This window comes from Hypanus sabinus, chromosome 7 (genome assembly GCF_030144855.1).
Source record: "Hypanus sabinus isolate sHypSab1 chromosome 7, sHypSab1.hap1, whole genome shotgun sequence".
NCBI lineage: Eukaryota > Metazoa > Chordata > Chondrichthyes > Myliobatiformes > Dasyatidae > Hypanus > Hypanus sabinus.
This window is the reverse complement of record NC_082712.1, coordinates 617,702-631,190: the sequence shown is the minus strand read 5'-3', so window position 1 is coordinate 631,190 and position 13,489 is coordinate 617,702. Positions and strand designations below refer to the sequence as shown.

The following is a 13,489-nucleotide window of genomic DNA, read 5'->3' as shown; positions in this document are numbered from 1 at the left end:
CATGGTTCCTTCACCCTACTATTCTTTATCTTCCTCACCGGGACAAATTTATCCCTAACATCCTGCAAGAGATCCCTAAACATCGACCACATGTCTGTAGTACATTTCCTTGCAAAAACATCATCCCAATTCACACCCGCAAATTCTAGCCTTGTAGCCTCATAATTTGCCCTTCCCCAATTAAAAAATTTTCTGTCCTCTCTGATTCTGACCTTTTCCATGATAATGTTAAAGGCCAGGGAGTGGTTGTCACTGTCCCCCAGATGTTCACCCACTGATAGATCTGTGACCTGACCCGGTTCGTTACCTAATACTAGATCTAGTATGGCATTCCCCCTAGTTAGCCTGTCAACATACTGTGACAGGAATCCATCCTGGACGCACTTAACAAACTCTGCCCCTTCTAAACCATTGGAACTAATCAGTATTAGGGAAGTTAAAGTCACCCATGATAACAACTCTGTTATTTTTGCACCTATCCAAAATCTGCCTTCCAATCTGCTCCTCGGTATCTCTGCTGCTAAAAGGGGGCCTATAGAATACCCCAGTAGAGTAACTGCTCCCTTCCTGTTCCTGACTTCCACCCATACTGAATCAAAAGAGGATCCTGCTATATCACCCACCCTTAATGTAGCTGTAATAGTATCCCTGATATCCCTGACCAGTTATGCCACCCCTCCTCCCCTTTCACACCCCCCCCCATCCCTTTCAAAGCACTGAAATCCAGGAATATTGAGAATCCATTCCTGCCCCGGTACCAGCCAAGTCTCTGTAATGGCCACTACATCATAATTCCATGTAAGTATCCAAGCTCTCAGTTCATCACCTTTGTTCCTGATGCTCTTTGTATTGAAGTACACACACTTTAGCCCTTCTACCTTACTACCTTTACACCCTTTATTCTGTTTCTCTTAAAGCCTCTTTATATGTTAGATCTGGCTTTACTCCATGCACTATACTTGCAGCTCTCGCATGACCTTTATCCTCCTCCACCTCACTATCTGCTCTAACAGTCTGGTTCACCTCCCCCTGCAAATCTAGTTTAAAACCCTCAGAGCAGCACTAGCAAACCTTCCCGCAAGGATGTTAGTCCTCCTCCAGTTCAAGTGCAACCTGTCCGATCAGAACAGGACCCATCTTCCTTGGAACAAGGCCCAATTGTCCAGAAACATGAAGCCCTCCCTCCTGCACCATCTCCTTAGCCACGTATTTAGCTGCATTATCTTCCTATTTCTAGCCTCACTAGCACATGGCATGGGTAGCAATCCTGAGATTGCAACCCTGGAGGTCCTGTCCTTCAACTTTGCACCTAAATCCCTGAATTCTCTTTGCAGGACCTCCTCCTTCTTCCTATCCACGTCATTGGTCCCTGCATGGACCACAACATCCGGCTGCTCACCCTCCCTCGTGAGAATACTGAGAACTCGATCCGAGATATCGCGGACCCTGGCACCAGAGAGGCAACAGACCAGCCGGGATTCTCGATCTCTTCCACAGAACCTCCTATCTGTCTCCCTAACTATCGGATCCCCTATCACTGCTGCTCTCCTCTTTTTCCTCCTTCTCTTCTGAGCTGAGGTCCAGTCTTGGTGCCAGAGATGCAACCACTGCAACATGTCTCTGGTAGGTCGTCCCCACCAACAGTATCCAAAATGGTATACTTATTATTGATGGGAACAGCCACAGGGGTGTTCTGCTCATTCTATTTCCCTTCCTGCTCCTGACAGTCACCCAGCTACCTGTCTCCTGACTCTTCGAGGTGACTATCTCCTTGTAACTCCTGTTTATTTCTGCCTCTGCCTCACAAATGATCCGAAGTTCATCCAGCTCCTGCTCCAGTTCCCTAACTTGGTTTGTCAGGAGCTGCAGCTGGATGCACTTTTTACAGGTGTAGTCATCAGGGACAATTGCGCTTACCCTGACTTCCCACATACTGCAAACGGACCACTCTACTGCCCTAACTGCTGCCTCTATTACCTACTTCTAAGATAATTAGATCAATTAAAGGAGCTTACCCAGCCTTACCTCACTGGGGGCAAGCTCAGACTCTGCTCGCCGAAGCCTCTGAGTCAAAGCCTTCCTACTCTGTCTCTGACTACTCCACCACCCACTACTAAGTCGCCTGCTCCGTTAATCTGCTTGCTTCTTAAACTCTCCTGCTGCCTCATGGGCCGAAATATGGGGAGAGGGCAGGAACGGGGTACTGATTGTGTATGATCAGCCATGATCACAGTGAATGGCGGTGCTGGCTAGAAGGGCCGAATGGCCTACTCCTGCACCTACTGTCTATTGTCTATTCACGCGCTTGCTCAGTCGTGCCCCGTTCAAACTGCCGAAGAAATTCCCTGTGGCACACTACTGGTCACAGGCCTCCAGTCCAAGAACCAAAATTCAATGATCAAATTCTGCTACTTAACATGGAGCCAATTACATATACACTTTGCTAGGTCTATCAGGATCCCATGTGATCTAACCTTCCGGCCTTCCCTCAATCAGAGACCTTGTCAAAAGCTTTGCTGAAGTCCATATAGACACAATATACCTTTTCAAAAATCTGAAATAGATTTGAGAAACACAATTTCCCATGTACAAAGCCATGAGTACTATCTCTAATTACACATTGACTAACCAAATGTTGGTAAATCCTGTCCCTCAGAACCTCCAGGAACCACCACTGAAGTCAGGCTCAGCTGTCTGTAGTTACCTGACTTGCCCTTGCTGACTTTCTTAAACAATGGAACAACATCAAACATCCTCAGTCTTCTGGAACTTCACCTGAGACTAAAGGTGATTCAAATATTTCTACAAGGGATTTTAAAATTACTTCTCTCATTTCCTACGAGATCTGAGCATTGCCTCTGTTAGGTCCTGGGGATTTATCTACCCTAACCTGTTTGAAGGTCATCAACACTTCATCTTTTGTAATTCCTATAAGATCTAAGGCATCACAACTCATTAGTAACAATCGCATACAGAATGCTGCAGGAATTCAGCAGGCCAGGCAGCATCTATGGAAAAAAGTACAGTTGATGTTTCGGGCCAAAACCCTTGGGGTTTCGCTTGAAAGTTCCTGCAGCATTTTTGTGTGTTGTTTGGATTTCTCGCATCTGCAGGTTTTCTCCTGTTCGTCATTTGTCACAATTCCTTAGTTTTCATCATCTTCCCCAAAGTGAAAACTGAAACATTCATTAAAAACCTCATCCATCTGTAATGGCTCTACACAGAGATGGACATGCTGATCTTAGAGGGGACCTATTCTGTCCCTAGCCAGCTCTATGAATTTTCCCCGACTTTGCCTGCCAGATCAACCTGAAACTCTGTTTTGCCCTCCTGATTTCTCTCTTCTATTTCCCACACTTTTTATACTCATTATGGTTTGTTTTTTCCTTATTTTCGAATCCCAATTTATGGCTTCTCCTTTTCCTGAGTTCTTGTCATCCAAGGTTTCCTTAATGGACAGCCTTGTTCTTCACCCCAGAGGGAACATACTGCTCCTGAACTCTTGATGTTACTTTTAAAAGTCTCCCACCTGCCAGTAATCCTTTTACCAAAACAGTCTGACCTAATCGACCTCTCTGCAAGATGCTTCCAGAAGTGGCCCTGCCCAACTTAAGACCTTAACTATTGGACCAGTAGTAACCTTGTCCAATAGCAACTTTGGAACTAAATCGGGGTAAGTCTGCACAAGTGCGCGGACATCAGCCAGTTACAACAGCAAGAAGAGTTTAAAAGGAGATGGTTATTTCTTCAGTGGTTTGATCGGGGCATGACTGCGCAAGCGTGTGAACATCAGCCAGGTAGAACAACAAGAAGAGTTTAAAAGCAGACAGCTTTACAGAGCAGGTCCAGAGTAGGAAGGCTTTGGCGAGATGAGGTAGGTTGCCCAGGTAGAATACAGACAGGCAGTATGTTTGTGAGGCCGGTGTTCTGTGCTCAGTGTCAAATGTGGGAAGTCCTAGAGACTCCCAACTCCTGGTCGGCCAAATCTGTGCCAACTGTATCGAGCTGCAGCTCCTTAGGGACCGCATTAGGGAAATTGAGATGCAGCTCGATTACCTTCGTCTGGTTAGGGAGAGTGAGGAGATTATAAATAGGAGCTATAGGCAGGTAGTCACACTGGGGCCTCGGGAGACGGATAAGTAGGTAACAGTCAGGAGAGGGAAGGGCAGGAGTCAGATGCTAGAGACTACCCCCATGGCTGTACCCCTTAACAATAAGACCTCCTGTTTTGAGTACTGTTGGGGGTGGGGGGGGAAGCACCAGTGGCTGTGCTTCTGGAACAGAGTCTGGACTTGTGGCTCAGAAGGGCAGGGAAAGGAAGGGGATGGCAGCAGTGATAAGAGACTCTATAGTTAGGAGGTCAGACAGGTGCAGGAAAGAAACACGGATGGTAGTTTGCCTCACAGGTGCCAGGGTCCAGGATGTTTCTGATCGCGTCCGTGATATCCTGAAGTGAGAAGGAGAACAGCCAGAGGTCGTGGTACATATTGGTACCAACAACATAGGTAGGAAAAGGGAGGAGGTCTTGAAAACAGAATACATGAAGTTAGGAAGGAAGTTGAGATGCAGGACCACAAAGGTAGTAATCTCGGAATTATTGCCTGTGCTGTGTGAGTGAGTATAGGAATAGAATGAGGTGAAGGATAAATGTGTGGCTGAGGGATTGGAGGCACGGTGCAGGGATTCAGATTTGTGGATCATTGGGACCTCTTTTGGGGCAGGAGTGACCTGTACAAAAAGGTTGGGTTGCGCTTGAATCCCAGGGGGGCCAATATCCTGATGGGGAGGTTTGCTAAGGCTATTGGGGAAAACTAGAATTGCTGGAGGGTGGGAACCGAGCTGAAGAGACAGAGGAAGAGGCTGTTGGTTCACAAATAGAGAAAGCTTGGAGCCAGTGCAAGAGGGAGGATAGGCAGGTGATAGAGATGGGACGCGCTCAGACCGATGGTTTGAGACGTGTCTATTTTATTGCAAGGAGTATTATGAACAAAGTGGATGAGCTTAGAGAGTGGTTCAGTCCTTGGAGCTATGATGTTGTGGCCATTACAGAGACCTGGATGGTTCAGGGGCAAGAATGGTTACTTCGAGTGTCAGGCTTTAGTTGCTTCATAAAGCACAGGGAGGGAGGCAAAAGAGGAGGGGGCATGGCACTGCTGATCAGAGATAGTGTCACGGCTCCAGAAAAGGAGGAAGTCATGGGGGGATTGTCTACTGAGTCTCTGTGAGTGGAAGTTAGGAACAGGAAGGGTTCAATAACTCTACTGGGTGCTTTGTATAGACCACTCAATAGTAACAGGGACACCGAGAAGCAGATAGGGAGACAGATTCTGTAAAGTTGTAATAGTAACAGGGTTGTGGTGGTGGGAGATTTTAATTTTCCAAATATCAATTGGCATGTCCCTAGATCAAGAGGTTTAGAGGGGGTGGAGTATGTTAGGTGTGTTGAAGAAGGTTTCTTGCCACAATATGTAGATAAGCCTACAAGAGGAGAGGCTGTACTTGATCTGGTATTGGGAAATGAACCTGGTCAGGTGTCAGATCTCTCAGTGAGAGAGCATTTTGCAGATAGTGATCACAATTCTAACTCCTTTTCCATAGCATTGGAGAGGGGGATAGGAATAGACAAGTTAGGAAAGCGTTCAATTGGAGTAAGGGGAAATATGAGGCTATCCGGCAGGAACTTGGAAGCATCAATTGGGAACAAATGTTCTCAGGGAAATGTACGGAAAAAATATGGCAAATGTACAGGGATATTTGCGTAGAGTTCTGCACAGGTATGTTCCAATGAGACAGGGATAGGATGGTAGGGTGCAGGAACCATGGTGTACAAAGGCTGTTGTAAATCTCGTCAAGAAGAAAAGAAGAGCTTGTGAAACCTAAAAGAAACTAGGTAATGATAGAGATCTAGAAGATTATAAGGCTAGCAGGAAGGAGCTTAAGAATGAAATTAGGAGAGCCAAAAGGGGCCATGAGAAGGCCGTGGCAGACAGGATTAGGGAAAACCCCAAGGCATTCTGCAAGTATGTGAAAAGCAAGGGGATTGGACGTGAGAGAATAGGACCAATCAAGTGTGACAATGGAAAAATGCATATGGAACCAGAGGAGATAGCAGAGGTACTTAATGAATACTTTGCTTCAGTATTCACTATGGAAAAGGATCTTGGCGATTGTAGGGATGTCTTACAGCGGACTGAAAAGCTTGAGCATGTAGATATTAAGGAAGAGGATGTGCTGGAGGTTTTGGAAAGCATCAAGTTGGATAATTTACTGGGACCAGACGAGATGTATCACAGGCTACTGTGGGAGATGAGGGAGGAGATTGCTGAGCCTCTGGCGATGATCTTTGCATCATCAATGGGGACGGGAGAGGTTCTGGAGGATTGCGGATGTTGTTCCTTTATTCAAGGATGGGAGTAGAGATAGCCCAGGAAATTATAGACCAATGAATCTTACTTCAGTGGTTCGTAAGTTGATGGAGAAGATCCTGAGAGATTTATGAACATTTGGAGATGCATAATATGATTAGGCTAAGTCAGAATGGCTTTGTCAAAGGCATTTGTCGTGCCTTATGAGCCTGATTGAATTTTGTGAGGATGTGACTTAACACATTGATGAAGGTAGAGAGGTAAATGTAAAATATATGGATTTCAGCAAGGCATTTGATAAGGCACCCCATGCAAGGCTTATTAAGAAAGTAAGGAGGCATGGGATCCCAGGGGACATTGCTTTGTGGATCAAGAACTGGCTTGCCTACAGAGGCAAAGAGTGATTGTTGATGGGTCATATTCTGCATAGAGGTCGGTGACCAGTGGTGTATCTCAAGGATCTGTTCTGGGACCCCTTCTCTTCGTGATTTTTATAAGTGACCTGGATAAGGAAATGGAGGGATAGGTTAGCAAATTTGAGGATGACACAAAGGTTGGAGGTGTTGTGGATAGTGTGGAGGGCTGTCAGTGGTTACAGGGGGAACATTGATAGGATGCAAAACTGGGTGAGAAGCAGCAGATGGATTTCAACACAGATAAGTGTGAAGTGGTTCATTTTGGTTGGTCAAATATGATGGCAGAATATAGTATTAATGGTAAGACTCTTGGTAGTATGGAGGATCAGAGGGATCTTGGGGTCCAAGTCCATAGGACACTCAAAGCAGCTGCGCAGGTTGACTCTGTTGTTAAGAAGGCATATGGGTGCATTAGCTTTCATCAATCATGGATTTGAGTTTAAGAGCTAAGAGGTAATGTTGCAGCTATACTGGACCCTGGTCAGACCCCACTTGGAGTACCATGCTCAGTTTTGGTTGCCTCACTACAGGAAGGATGTGGAAATCATAGAAAGAATGCAAAGGAGATTTACAAGGATGTTGCCTGGATTGGGGTTATGAGAATAGGTTGAGTGAACTCAGCCTTTTCTCCTTGCAGCGACGGGGAATGAGAGGTGACCTAATAGAGGTGTACAAGATGATGAGAGGCATTGATTGTGTGCATAGTCAGATGCTTTTTCCCAGGGCTGAAATGGCTAGCACGAGAGGGCAGAGTTTTAAGATGCTTGGAATTAAGTACAGTGGAGATGTCAGGGCTAAGTTTTTTTATGCAGAGAGTGGTGAATGTGTGGAATGGGCTGCCTTGTTAAACGTCTTAGCTAACCCGTACCCAACAATATTCGCAGCTCTACCATCATCAATTATCCATGTCACCTCATCAAAAATCTCAATCAAGTTAGTAAAATACAACTTGTCCCGCACCAAGCCATGTTAGCTCTCCCTAGCTGGTGCATGGTTTTCCAAATACTCATAAGTCCTAACCCTAAGAGTTCTCTCCAGTAATTTTCCAACCACTGACATGAGAATCATCAGTCTATAGTTCCCAGGATTATACCTGGTTCCCTTCTTAAATAGGATCTGGAATTCACTGCCTTAAAAAGGAGGAAATCATGGATGGATTGTCAAGAAGAAAAGCTCACAGAAGGTTATATAAACTCGGTAATGATAGAGATTTAGAAGATTATAAGGCTAGCAGAAAGGAGTTTAAGAATTAAATTAGGATAGCCAGAAGGGGCCATGAGAAGCCCTTGGTGAGCATGATTAAGGAAAACCCCAAGGCATTCTACATAGTATGTGAAGAGCAAGAGGATAAGATGTGAGAGATTAGCACCAATCAAGTGTGACAATGGAAAAATGTGTATGGAACTGGAGGAGGTAGCAGAGGTACTTAATGAGTACTTTGCTTCAGTATTCACTACAGAAAAGGATCTTGGCAATTGTAGGCTGATTAAAAAGTTTGTGCATGTAGATATTAAGAAAGAGGATGTGCTGGAGCTTTTGGAAAGCATCAAGTTGAATAAGTCTTTGGCACCAAACAAGATGTACCCCAGGCTACTGTGGGAGGTAAGGAAGGAGATTGCTGAGCCTCTGGCAATGATCTTTGAATCATCAGTGGGGACAGGAGAGATTCCAGAGGATTGGAGGGCTGCTGATGTTGTTCCCTTATTCAAGAAATGGAGTAGAGATAGCCCAGGAAATTATAGCCTCATGAGTATTAATTCAGTGGTTGGTAAGTTGATGGAAAAGATCCTGAGAGGCAGGATTTATGAACATTTGGAGAGTCATAATATGATTCGGAATCATTTGCATGCCTTACAAGCCTGATAGAATTTTTTGATTATGTGACTAAACTCATTGATGAAGGTATAGCAGTAGATGGCACAAAGGTTGAGGGTGTTGTGGATTGTGTGGAGGGCTGTCATAGGTTACAGCGGGACATTGATAGGATGCAAAACTGGACTGACAAGTGGCGGATGGAGTTCAACCCAGTTAAGTGTGAGGTGGTTCATTTTTGGTAGGTTAAATTATACCAGAACATAATATTAATGGTAAGACTCTTGACAGTGTGCAGCATCAGAGGGATCTTGGGGTCTGAGTCCATAGGACACTCAAAGCTGCTGCACAGGTTGACTCTGTGGTTAAGAAAGCATATGGTGCACTGGCCTTCATCAACTGTGGGATTGAGTTTAGGAGCCAAGAGGTAATGTTGCAGCTATATGGTCCAGATCTAGATCATAATGTGGTAAATTGGATCAGCAAGTTTGCTGATGACACTAAGATTGGAGGTGTTGTGGACAGCGAGGAAGGCTTTCAAAGCTTGCAGAGGGATCTGGACCAACTGGAAAAACCAGAAAATGGCAGATGGAATTTAATGCAGACAAGTGTGAGGTGTTGCATTTTGGAAAGACAAATTAAGGTAGGACATATACAGTAAATGGTAGGGCACTGAGGAGCGTGGAGGAACAAAGGGATCTGGGAGTTCAGATATATAATTTCCTTAAAGTGGCATCACAGGTAGACAGGGTTGTAAAGAAGGCCTTTGGCATCCTGGCATTCATAAATCAAAGTATTGAGTATAGGAGTTGGGATGTTATGGTGAGGTTGTATAAGACATTGGTGAGGCCAAATTTAGAGTATTGTGTGCAGTTCTGGTCATCTAACTATAGGAAGGATATCAGTAAGATTGAAAGAGTGCAGAGAAGATTTACTAGGATGTTGCCGGGTCTTCAGGAGTTGAGTTACAGGGAAAGACTGAACAGGTTAGGACTTTATTCCTTGGAGCATAGAAGAATGAGGGGGAATTTGATAGAGGTTTACAAAATTATGAGAGGCATGGACAGAGTAAATGCAAGTAGGCTCTTTCCACTTAGATTAGGAGAGATAAATACAAGAGGACATGGCTTTAGGGTGAAAGGGGAAAGGTTTAGGGGGAATATTAGGGGGAACTTCTTCACTCAGAGAGTGGTGGGAGTGTGGAACGAGCTGCTGTCTGATGTGGTAAATGCCGGTTCGCTCTTAAGTTTTAAGAATAAATTGGATAGATACATGGATGGGAGAGGTCTGGAGGGTTATGGACTGGGTGCAGGTCAATGGGACTAGTGGAATAAAGTTTTGGTACAGACTAGATGGGCCAAATAGCCTGTTTTCTGTGCAGTAGTGTTCTATGGTTCTATAGGACCCTGGTCAGACCCCACTTGGAGTACTGTGCTCAGTTCTGGTTGCCTCACTATAGGAAGGATGTGGAAACCATAGAAAGGGTGCAGAGGAGATTTACAAGGATGTTGCCTGGATTGGGGAGCATGCCTTTTGAGAATAGGTTGAGTGAACTCGGCCTTTTCTCCTTGGAGTGGCGGAGGATGAGAGGTGACCTGACATAGCTGTATAAGATTAGGAGAGGCATTGGTCCTGTAGACAGTCAGAAACTTTTTCTAGGGCTAAAATGGCTAAAACGAGAGGGCACAGTTCTATGGTACTTGGAAGTAGATACAGAGGAGATGTCCAGGGTAAGTTTTTTAAGTAGATAGTGGTGAGGGTTGCCGGCAATGGTGGTGGAGGAGGATGCGATGGGGGTCTTTTAGGAGACTCCTGGATAGGTACATGGAATTCAGAAAAATAGAGGTAACCCAAGGTAATTTCTAAAGTAAGTACATGTTCGACACAGCACTGTGGGCCGCAGGGCCTGTACTGTGCTGTAGGTTTTCTATGTTTCTAAATGATTGCATAGTAGAAGATCCAGCATCTGCAGATTTACAAAACTAATACTGAAAGCTGGGAGCAGATTTGGTAGCTGCTTTTCAACAGGGAGCAGAACAATGAGCCCAATGGCTTTGTTCTATACTTTAAATTTCCTATGAGACATCTAATATAGAACAGCAAAAAAAAAGACCCTTCAGCCCATTATTTCTGTACTAGCCATGATGCTAATCCAACTAATTCCACATGTGCCTGCATATGTTCTATACCCTTCCATTTCCTACCTGCTCTGTGTCTATCTACATGAATCATAAATGTTGCTGTTGTTTTTTGCTTCCAGCACCTCCCTAGGAGCATGCTTCAGGCATCTACCACTTTGTAAAATTAATGCCATGTAAATCTTGTTCATTTAGAATTCACTCACATTCATGTTACGATCCCAGATCTGAATGGAGCCATCTTGACATGCAGCAGCAATCAATTTGCCATCTCTGCTATATGCACAGGTGGTGGGAATACTTCGCTTTCCTTGTGCAGTTCGTGGTTTAAAAACATTCTTGTGTTTCTTCTCATTGTTCATGTCCCAAGTCCTCACAGTCCTGATACAAAAAGGTAACAATTAGTACAAACAGCTCCTGAGCACACCAGCCACTGGCAAGGACAGAACAATCTCAAAAGAGACAAAAGTAATGCTTTACACAGAGGTTAAGGAAGTTTATTTTAGCAGCCAGAGAAACAGGAAAAAAAAATCTGAGTGGAGTATTTAATTGCTTACAATTTAATGTGAGGCAAGAAAATAATAAAGTGAGGGTACTGAGATAATGCTAGGGATAATATCAGAGACTAAACTGAAACATGGTTTGAAACAGGGCTTCACCCTTAACCTATAACCTCTAGTTCTAATCTCACTGAACCTCAGTGGCAAAGCCTGCCTGCATTTACCCTATCTATATCCCTCATAATTTTGTATTCCTTTATTAAATCTCCCTTACTCCTCTACATTCTACTGAATAAAGACTTAACATATTCCACCTTCCCCTACAATGCAAGTCCTCAAGTTCTGGCAACATACTTATATATTTTCTCTGTATTCTTTCAATTTTATTGATATCTTTCCTAGGCAGGTGACCAGAATTACACACAATACTCCATTCAGACCTCACCAAAGTCTTCTCCGATTCCAACATAACATCACAACTCCTGTACTCAATACAGTGAATTACGAAGGTCAATGTGCCAAAAGCTTTCTTTACAACTCTATCTACTGATAACGCCACTTTCAATGAACTATAGATCTGTATTCCTAGATCCCTCTGTTCTATGGCATGCTTCAGTGCCCTACCATCCAATGAGTAAGCCTTACTCTGGTTAGTTCTGCCAAAGTGCAACACCTCACACTTCTCTGTATTAAATTCCATCTGTCATTTTTCAGCCCATTTTTCTAGCTGATCTAAATCCCACTGCAACCTTTTGATAGTCTTCATCACTGCTGCTATGCCTGCAATCTTGGTGTTGTGATGGAGTTCAGAAATTACCCTAGTTGTGATGGGGTCCAGGGTTGACCCTACAAACTGTGCTGCTATTAAGAGAGAGAGACAGAAACTGCTCGAAAGATTGATGTTATGGTTTCTCTGCAAGATGTTTATCTTTCCACAAGGACACTTGCTTGCTTGTGAGGGGGGAGGGAGAGGGGGAGGGGGGGAGAGGAGGAGGAGGAGGAGGAGGAGGAGGAGGAGGAGGAGGAGGAGGAGGAGGAGGAGGAGGAGGAGGAGGAGGAGGAGGAGGAGGAGGAGGAGGAGGAGAGAGAGAGAGAGAGAGAGAGAGAAGCAGTTTGTTGGACAGCTGGTGTTCAGCATGCTGAAATAAATACCAGGTCAGCTGCTGGACCCAGACATACACACGGTTTTGGACGCTGGATGAGCTTTGTTGTTCCCACAGGAAGGTGGGTTTTTGGAGGATCGATTCGGCGGAATCGATCAGTGGCTCTCGCAGTGTGGAAAAGGTGTGGCCGGTGGGGAGTTATTTGTGTGTCCAACCCTGGCCTGGGTTGATAATTCCACCACAGAAGAACGGTCGCCTTTGTTTTGTGGTCACATTCGGTGACTTTCAAGGAAGAGATGAGTGGAGAGAAACAGAAGAAACCTAGTGACAAAGAGGTCACTGTTTGGACTCTCTCCTCTGTAGCCCGTAAGGGGGAGTTTGAGTTCCATTCGAATACGAGGGTGTGACTGTCACGTAGTTAATCCACAGGAGTGGGTTCTCTGGTGAGGGGGCAACCTTTGTGATTACCACTTGTGTGGTACCCTTGTTTGGGTGTGGTAGTTCCCTGAAGAAAGGCACCCCTGTGGCAAATCACTGTACGAGTTATTTTGTATGTCATGGAACTGGATAAGTGGCTATCACAGTTATGTGTTTGGGGTAACCTTGTGTGGAAACTACCTGTGTGTGATAATCCTTGCCTGAGTTGTTAGTTTTACCACGTGAAGATGGTACCTCAGTGATAAGCTACTGCTGGTGATAATCCATACGTGGATTCTGTTTGAGTATCCTGTGGCCACCACGTTGGGATGACACATAGCTGAATTCGGGTGTGGTACCACCTGTGTTGAAAGGATATTCATTGAAGATCACTGTCGGTGATGCCTCATGTGTGCAGTGGAACAACTTTGGAGATAAAACCTACTGCTATTGTTGTTTTGGAATATCGACATAATTGCCTTCTCACAACATACACCTTTGGATTACAAATCTCTCTCTCTTACCAACAACAGCAACCTCGTGCATTGAACTGACCTTTCCTACATATCATCGTAAGACTATATCCTATCACCCCTAGGTTTGAAAGAGCCTAGTTTTGATCCTACTTCCACACTTATGCACATATATATCATTGCTAACCTATTTAAGATATTTGCAATTCTGGTACTGTATTGTGTAGTTACTAATAAACACTATTAGTTTATAGCAATACCAGAC

The 13,489-nt window shown here is 44.6% G+C and overlaps 1 protein-coding gene across 2 annotated transcripts in view; it reads right to left on the bottom strand.

Moving 5' to 3' along the window:
• Nucleotides 1-13,489, bottom strand: part of LOC132396487 (WD repeat-containing protein 70) — a 182,490-nt gene that overhangs the window by 91,449 nt on the left and 77,552 nt on the right. For both annotated transcript variants that reach the window (XM_059974030.1, XM_059974029.1), the window contains exon 10: nucleotides 10,938-11,112. In XM_059974030.1, the coding sequence (XP_059830013.1) occupies nucleotides 10,938-11,112 (175 nt within the window). The remainder of the gene's footprint in view (nucleotides 1-10,937; nucleotides 11,113-13,489) is intronic.